The sequence below is a fragment of the Fopius arisanus genome, unplaced genomic scaffold, assembly GCF_000806365.1.
Source record: "Fopius arisanus strain USDA-PBARC FA_bdor unplaced genomic scaffold, ASM80636v1 scaffold00200, whole genome shotgun sequence".
Classification (NCBI taxonomy): domain Eukaryota; kingdom Metazoa; phylum Arthropoda; class Insecta; order Hymenoptera; family Braconidae; genus Fopius; species Fopius arisanus.
Window position 1 is genome coordinate 90,456 of NW_011887939.1, and position 9,583 is coordinate 100,038.

General features: G+C 38.0%; 1 protein-coding gene across 1 annotated transcript; it reads left to right on the plus strand.

Annotated features, from left to right (window-relative positions):
* Window positions 1–6,613: 6,613 nt before the first annotated feature.
* LOC105272533 (uncharacterized) lies at window positions 6,614–8,194 on the plus strand. Its single transcript, XM_011314704.1, has 3 exons — window positions 6,614–6,697; window positions 6,957–7,122; window positions 7,368–8,194. Exons 1-3 carry the CDS (start codon window positions 6,627–6,629, stop codon window positions 7,821–7,823), a joined length of 693 nt encoding a protein of 230 aa, XP_011313006.1. The 5' UTR covers window positions 6,614–6,626; the 3' UTR covers window positions 7,824–8,194.
* Window positions 8,195–9,583: the final 1,389 nt, after the last annotated feature.

Here is a 9,583-nt window from a genome sequence, read left to right on the forward strand (position 1 = left end):
AACTCGACGGGATCCCGGGGGCGCTAGTCCTTTCACCTAGCCGTTGGTCCCTGGTCTAAGTCGACGGCGCCCTTCGGAATCACCCAGTTGGAACGCCAGCACGTCGGCCCTGAACTCCCTAACACAGCTGGGTGCATTTCCGAATTGGGAAACAGCAATCGTCAGCGCCATCACAGTGTTCCGAAACATGGTCTCACCCTACCACGTTTCTTCCCACTGTGTGATTGGTCTAATTTACCTTCGGAGCGGCCTGATTGGCCGTCGTCCGATGGTCTATTCATCTTTCGCTCGGCTATTTCAGCCGGCGTTAGATGTCGCTCCCCTTACCTAGTGACTATCCTAGTGATAATCACTAGTAACGAGAAAATCTCGTTACAAGATATACAGGGTACCCCAGAAGTACATGCTGATCCTGAACCAGTATGTACAGGAGGGCAATTTTGAGACGAAAAGTCCGTTTCCACTTTTGAATCAGAAACACTCCCCGGAGATATTGGGGTAAATAGGGCAGCTAATGACGCTGCAGCGTTAAGCGTCAGTACGTCCGTGTGGCTCCGCGTTTATGTGTGACTGATGCCCCTGCCGCGCAGCGGGATGGGGTTTTACGTTCACCCATGCGTGAGAGAGAGAACGGATCATACTTCTCTTGCGTTCTCTTGCATCACTCCACTGAAATATGGTTAGCGTTATCGGTTAAACAATTAGGTTTAGGGGATTTTAGCATTGATTATTATTTAATAAGGAACGTTCCTTTTTGGTCGGGTGGGTGTTGAAAAATTGGAAAATTGTGTCGGGAAGAGGAGATCAAACAATAACGAAATCCCGGTGTAGAACACTTCGTGTTTAATATTCACTTGTCTCAAAAATATACAAAATGTACAAGGGTCGTTGATGAATCCTTGAAACGACTTAAAGTCAACTCGAAACACGTTACTATAACAATTGAAAATCGTTACTAAGAATAGAAATTCGTTGGGCGGTGGTTGGATATTTACGAGAGCTGAGATGCGCCACCTTAAAAGTTGATTGTACGCGATAAGACGTTGACGAAGTCTTGCGGTGACTACGACTTGCATTAAGACACACTACTGAAATTTGGGACACCGATCCGATGAACCCTGGAAGTGTCCGAAATTCATCGATCATTTGTCGTTGAGTTAGGGGGTGTTTACTTTAAACAATTATTATTTGTTCCAAACCGAATTCGCAACAAAATATTGTCATGTAGAAATCACATAAATCCAATAATTTATTTAGTAATAGCAATAAATTGTTTGATGGTTTTCAATCGTTATTAAAAAAACTATTGGGCCTACAGCATTTTTTCATCAGCTAATTTTTGTGGCAAATTCGATTTGGGACAGAAAATAATTGTTGAAAGTACATTGTGACGTATTTTTGCCCTCCGCGGAAGAAGGGAAAAATATACGCAGCCCTCGGCGACCAAATGCGAAACAACAAAAGTTAGGTGCCAGGAAGTTTTCAATAGAACGGCCAAAATTTCAAAAAGGTAAACAACAGAAACACAGTTGCCAACTAGTTAGTATATCACCCGCGCAGGCGGCTGGGTTCCAATTACTGCCTTAATTCTGAAATGGCTGGGTTAAATCAACTCAAACAAATTCAATGATTGCGGGGTAACAAATTAATAATTTAATATTGTCGACATTATCGAAAAGAAGCAAAGTAAATATCTTAAAATCCCCGACTTTTCTTAACTTGTAGCTCACGCTGTCCTCGGTAACAATAAAATAAATTTTAATAAAGATTCTAATGAATCGGTAAAACAACTGGTAATTGTTAAGTCAGAATTTCCATACAGTATCGGAATCGACATTTATCACAAGGAACGAGCGTGCCCACTGATACGACAGAAAAGAGAGATAAGCGATTGAGAGGGGAATTGCCTTGAAAGAACGTAAGCAAACAGCGAAAGTAACCGAAAGGGTTACCGGCAAAACACAAATCTCGAGCGTCGACAAACGCTGCAATTCCTCTTTCAATGCTACAAAATAAAAATATGACATTTAATAAAAAAAAAAATATTTCGTGGCTACACAGACCACGATAAATATGAGGTTGAAATTTCGAGGATAATATCAATGACCTCGAGAATTCGGTATTTCGTCAAACAAAAGATAATCGATAATGAGGCGACAATAAATTCCAAATATACTATATAGGAAAGAGGCAAGAGTCGCTAAATTACTCAGTTAAGACCATGATATTTCTAAGTCAAGGAAAACTCAATATCACAATGAGTCATTGAAATTTAACGTTAACAAAATTATAATGACTCTACCGAACGAGACTAAACAAACCAGAAATCGGAATACTCGAAAATGGCGTCAATGCCATGGACAATGAGTTCAATAATTAACAAGAACGAGAGATTCAAAAATGCTTCGAAATACAATAAAGACTTTTAATAAATCCACCGCTCACCGAACTTTATTCAATGAGGTCCCAGAGCAGTGAGGAATCTCCCAGACTCGTCTATATCCTCCGTGGTCTTTTCCTTTCGCCCGAGAACGTCTCCACAAAAATCAAAATTTACAACTAACAGTTTTGTTGTCACTGGTCCGGCGTCCAAACGAGAAGTCTTCGTTAACGCCGTAGCGACTATGCTCAACAGGTGACAAAATCAGACAACGACATGATTGGTCCGTCACCTTCGCGAGACTATCCGATTGGCCAATATTAATGTCGCCAAAGATAACAGAGGATTTTTCAAAAATAAATCCGTAATTGAGCCCAACATTCTAAGAAAATTAATAGCTGGACTCCCTTAATTGTCAATAAAAAATCAAGACAACAATCCGTAACATTTTCAAGAGTCTCGCAAAATAACAAATTATACAGCATAGATTTTAACGGTAATATAGATTCGCCGTGAAGCTCCAATTGTGAGTCCCATAATTTGCGGGCTCGGACGCTGGCGTCATCGCCCGATTCCTTCGTGCAGCTCCTCGTGTGTGGCGGAAAGCCCAAAAATATCCTCCGACAATTCGCGCTTCTCCATCTAGAATAAAATTGCGAGAGCACTTCCAAAAAGTCCCATGATGAGTCCGAAATGAGCGGTGAAACGTCACTCGATATAATAAACAAAATAACAAACGACAAAACAGAATCCAAGAGATTAAATAAAAGACAGGCTCTTGCCTGGCCAAGGATTTAGTTCTCGTCTGGACATCTCATAAACCGACGAACGATCGAAACAAAAATACGACGTTACAACATATAAGAAAACGACCCCCACCTCGACGACAAGTGATCGATTAATTGCGGATACTTCCCGGGTTCCCCCGATCGGTGACCCTCGGTCAGCAATTCGCTTGAGACTCTCCCAAATTTCACTCCTACAATCAACGTCCTAGTGAACGCGTCTTAACTTTTCGTGCATCTTTGAGTACGTTAACCCTCAACGTTTTCTCCCGAGCGTCTAACCGACGCCCAACGAATTTCTGGTTTCATTAACTTTATTCAATTGTTGAAACCAACGTGTTTTGATTCAAATTTAATTGCTTTCAAAGATTTCTCAACGCACATTGTATATTTTTACATATTTTTGATAACTGATCATTAAACGCGGAGTGCTTTACATCTCGGTTTTCAATTCATTTCATCTCCTCTTCCCGACATCATTTTCTAATTTGTCCACGCCCAACAACCCAAAATTCAACGTTCCTCACAAAACAATATTTAATGGAAAAATCCCCTAAACCCTATTGATTACCACATAATTGAAAAACAATATGTTTTGCCGAAAAATTCCGAAAATCGCAGTGATCGTCCTTTCCATTTCTGAGACTTTTGGAAACCCTATCAGGTGACAGGTCCACATATACACACATCTACTTGCGGTGCTCACGCAACGCTTTCCCCACTCTCACACAGCGCTCACTACTCACCTCAGATGAGCAAGGGTTATCACTTTCGACACCTGAGGCTCCATTTCCTGGAGAGCTCACTTTTATCCTATAGAGATAAATTAATTAGCTAGTGACGCACGCCACTACCTAAAAGCAATAAACTTTAATTTTTTTCTTTATTTCGAAATGTATTTACAATTCCCAAAATTTTGCCTGGGCGCCAGTCAGTGTAAAGGCTTATTGAAAGGCGCTGACTTTCCTTGGCTCTATCCAAAAACTGGAACTCAAAACTCAAAATCGCGGATAGCTCACTTGTGAAAATAGACCCCACTTGTTAGAAGGGGGGGGGGGGGCGATGCCCCCTGCCTGGGATTCTCCTCTATCTCGACAAAGAATAAACTGGCTTTCCAATTCAAGAAGAAAAATATTATAATTCACATAAGAAGAAAATTACACAGAAAACAATACCAAATCTTCATCTCGGGCCTTTGTATCCCCGTCATGACAAAAGAAATTAGCCCGGCACAGAAACGCAACTCAGATGATTTTTCTGATAATGAACAAAACTAAATGAATGGATATTTGAACTAAACAACAACATACTAATAGTAATTTTCATAAAAAAGCTTAAATCTAAGCTTTACTCTCACCTTTCGACGGAACCGTCGCATTTTCACAACGTAAGATGACGCCAGGACGGACGCCATTACATGGCCAACAACGTGCTCCTCAAAAACCTCTATAATTCCTCAAAACTCAAATGATTCGGCTCTGCCCACCTGTTTAGTCGCTCCACCACGTCTTTATCGGGGTAGGGCAGTAAACAGGACGCCAAAACTCATCAAAACTAAAGTCAAATTATGAGAACAATATTCTCACGTCAAAAACTGAACTTGACTCTACGCCGGCCGGGAGGCAACTCTGCTCAAGCTGAAGCCGATCCGCGTCACGATGCTTGAGCTTTTCGAAAGCAGCAGGCGAAATTTCTCAGAATTTTCCCTTACATGTTACATAGTTACATGTTTTCCTCGAAATCAAAATAATACTCGGAATTTGCAACATAAAATAAGCTTCCCTAAATTTCTCGGAAATTCCGAATATGAATCGAAAACAAACGCAAAATTAATTTCTACGATTTTTACAATATTTTCGTCGGTAACAGTTAAATAGATGCAAAAATAATTCTCTAAAATTTTTAGATAGTTTTTCCGGATTTTTCAAACAATTTTCAAAAACTACAACATTTCGGAGATGAAGCTGGAACGTGACGACGAGTCAGCTTCCTGGAAAATTCGTGAAAATTTTAGCGTTCTCGGAGGGAACTCCAAGTCGAATGATTTTCTTGCGACTTCCCGTGACGTCAGCTGTTCGGTTTTCGTAGAGTGCTTCCCTCCCGGTCGCTTCTCTGACCAAGGCGGCCTGAACCACGTACTTTCAGCAGCTGGAGTCGTTGGATCCTTGTGTTGGAGACATCTTTTGCGTGCATTTAATTTGGATGAGGAACGCTCCCGCTGGATCGTCTTTCTGATTCTCGTCATCGAAGTCATGTAGACTGCTCCAGATTTCGCCGAAGTCGTGACGACCCTCCATACTCTCGACGTGTCTCGATGTCGGGGATTTTGGCCCGACGAACGGTATTTAGGGACAATAAAAGTAAATTTGTTAACGCCGGAAGGATAAATAAATTTTCCTTCCTGACACTTGAGGTCGAGAGGAGTCTCCCAGAGGCCTCACACAAATTTTAATTTCCCTTCGAATAAGACTTATTGAAAAAAATAAAAAAAGAAAAAAAATATTTGCCTCGGTTGACTACCGAGGTCGTCACAAGGTTATGTGACCGCCCAAATAGTATCACCTGCGACATTGTAGCAGGTTTATCGGCCTCATTCGCATATCAATCGGTACGTAGTGTATACGCGTATTTCTCCAAACTGCTCACCACGCTTTTCTACGGAAAGTCAATTACATTTTTGTTTCTCGGAACAGCTCGATTTACGTCATCGTGTCCCGCTCAGTGCATATTGACTCAATTGTAAATAGCTCAGGGACATTAGTACAAATTAATAAATTCACTTCTGGTGATCCTATTATAAAAAGGACAAACATCGATACTATCGATATCTCGAAAGCCTGTCACGCTTATTCCTCATTTGTTCAGTCCTTTAAGGTGGCTATTTCAATTCACAAGTCATTGATTGTCATTTTTAATCATACGATTTTCATTTTTAATTGTCATAATGCTAAATTCCTTTCACTGATTACAATGAACTTATTACAAATTTTACCGTGATCATTTTGGAAAACATATTTTTGTTTTTGTCGTAATAAAGTTCGTTGTTCTGAAATGAAGGCCCAGTGCATTGTGGGTCCCAATTTCGGGAGACAGATGGCGCCATAGCTGACATGGATGGCTATAAGCGTTGAAAATTTCGATTCAATTTATTTTCAATGTCAAGCACTCATTTTTTTTAAATTTTCATGATCCTCATGATGAAATTATTCTGGCTTTCAATTTTTCAAAATGAACATTTGATTTTAACAAAATTTGCATAACAGTTTAACGAAATTCAATTTATAGTTATTAAGCCGCGTTTCCACATAATGATATCGTGTCTGTACCAAAAATCGATGGCCCAATCCATGATATATCACCTTCAATGACGAAGGGAAGTCATTTCCGGTCATGGTACGATCAGTGTCACACGTGTGGACATACATACACGTCGAGCTGTGTTTCGTAATCAGATTTTAAAAATGACATCGTCTACTATTGAGATGACGAGTGATGCAGAAATTGATGGTTTCGAGCCTGGAGACGCGAGCATGTAAGTATTTTTTCTTTAAAAATATAATTTCAAGACATACGTGTTGCAAGCTTCGAGACTGCCATGAGGATGCCTCATTTGATAACCTCGGTCTCTAATTATTCCATTATGATTAAAAATTATTATAATTAGTTCAATTGAAAAATTATTAAATATTGAAAGCCGATTTCTGACTGAAAATTCATCCATACTTTATAGTAAATAAAATTAATATGAAGTGTCTCAAAATTGTGACATTGAAATAATTTCTGTGATTCAGGGAGTTAATTGGCTACGTGGAGACTATTGAGGGAATGAGAGAGATACGTTCACCTCAAAAACATCTATTTAAGTTTATTATCAACAACGGTAATGACAAGCGAATGCGTGTATTGATGTGGGCCAAAGAAGCACTCAAGTATTTGCCCCAGATCACATTAAAACAGGTACGTTTCGTACGAATTTTCTATGATCTATTTTATTTGGAAAATATCACGCTTCCCTCTCCCATCGCTTCTATCCATATCAAAGGGAGTTCCAAGTGAGGAACAGTCGAATGACAATAAAAATGACAAAAGCAATAAAAATGAAGTATTTATATATAAAATTTAAACCAATATTTTTAATAAAAATTCACTATTTCATGACTCCGATAATGTAATGAGATTCTGCTGTAACAATTATTTTCTAGATTGTAAGCCTAACTATGGGGACCATCAGTGCTGTCAATCCAAAATTTAAAGGCTCATACGAAAACATGGCTGACACAGAATTCAACGTACAAACTACCAGTGACGTAACCTTCCATGGTGTGTATGGCGAGACTGCACAGTGCTTCCTTTCGTACGAAGAAGTTCCTCTTCAACGTGTTTCAACAATGACAATGCCCATGTGCATTGAAGCATTCTTACGTAGTCCATTTAAACTGGTTAGTACTATCAACGGAAGTTATGGGGCCGGATTGGTAGTGGACCCTAACTACAAATTGGCTGTACAAATAACCAATTTTAAAGACAATGAAAATCTGACTCAAGGAGTATGTCTGAAGTTAAAAGGTCAAATGGCTAAGAATAAAATGGGGGGACAGTTTTTTAAGGTGTCTGATATGGGGAATGAGAACGTTGTCGAGGGTAATGACAGTGGCTGATATGAAGAAGGCAATACTGTCAGCTACTTCAAAAACTCTCAAAAATGAAGGACTATCCACGTCCAAACGTTCCGCTGTCACTCTAGATGGAGATGAAAATCTATCACCAAATTGGAAAATCAAAAAAGATTAATCCGCATGTGATTTCATTTTTCGGACTCCATGTTAACGTCACAATCATAATGTGATAATCAATCATAATGTGATAAATAACATTGATATGTTGGATCAGGGTTTTTTAGTGTAAACTAAAATATTTTCATATCCTTGCTACTCATCGCATTAGAAGCAATTAAATTTTTCAACAAACACAAGGTTATCAACGTTCAATTTAAAGGAAATATAATTATGTTTCAGTATTATAATACGTAGGTAGTATCGAAGTTAAACCAAATTAATACTAGAATCGTTAACTACAGACTTTTTCTCCAGTTATGTTTAATATTGTATATCTTTGCCATTGCGTTGTTTATTTTTCTTTAATATTAAACGAAGAATAGTTGAATTAGTCAACGAACAGAAGGTTATTAACATTCAATTTAAAGAAAATATAATTATGTTTCAGTATTATAATACTTACGTAGTATCGAAGTTGAACCACATTAATATTAAGATCGTTAACTACAGACTTCTTCTCCCATTGTCTTTAATATTATATATCTTTGCCATTTGGTTGTTTATTTTTCTTTAATATTAAAGGAAGAATAGAAATATTTTAAGAAACAGTTATTATTTTAAGAAGATAACCTTAAGGGATAGTCTTATAATATCCTCAGTATTTTCTTTGCTTACATTTAATATTTTCTATCGTTACCATTTGGTTGTTTTTTTTTTTTATTAAAAGACAGACATACTTTAAGAAACTGTCATGCTTAATAAGAACATCAGTGTGAATTATTAGTCATAGAATGAAATGGTGCACCCAGTCTTGGAAATTAAAAAATGATTTCAGTACATCTATGACAATATTAACATTTTATTCAATTTATGTGATGTATCTTTAACAATATTCGACAAATGATAATAAACATTTTTTACTTACACTGTTTTTCAATATACACTACAAACTTAAATTACAGGATGAATCTTTGTATATCAGCATATAATTATCGTTCTATGGAAAATCAATCAGGCAGACGGTAATTATGTGTCATAGTGATTAAAGCATCCAGCCGGGTAGGTATGGTGAATCTTCCCCCATTGAATTTCTCATATTTGTCTTTTTAGAATAGATTCCAACCGACTAGAATAAAGATCATAAGTCCTTCGAATAAAACTATTCAATTTAATCAGTGTTGTTATAAATAATCAAATTAATTTATTCTTCAATCAATCAATTATTAATAGATAAATTTTCAATACTTTCAGAAAAAAATTGCATATTGACCTCATTTTGACACTGCATGAAAATCATGAAAAAGTTTGACTTATGAACGAATATTAATTGTTTTTCATATGAAAATATATTTCTGTAGTACTATGGATTTTATAAAATTGATTAATTACTTAATTTTTATGTTGGCTCCGTCTATACCAAAACTTCCTTCGTTTTTTTTTAAATTAATAAGTAAACCACACCTCGGGTCTCTCTAAACCCCTTGACTGGGGTGCGGAGAGCGCGGTTGAGCCACCAACCGAGCGCGTCTCCGGGTGGTGGATAGGAGGACGGCCGGGCGGAATAACCACCTCGGCGGAGGCCGGGACAGAAATGTCTCGAACTCTGCGTGGGGTTGGCTAAAAACCAGGTTAATGGGGAACAT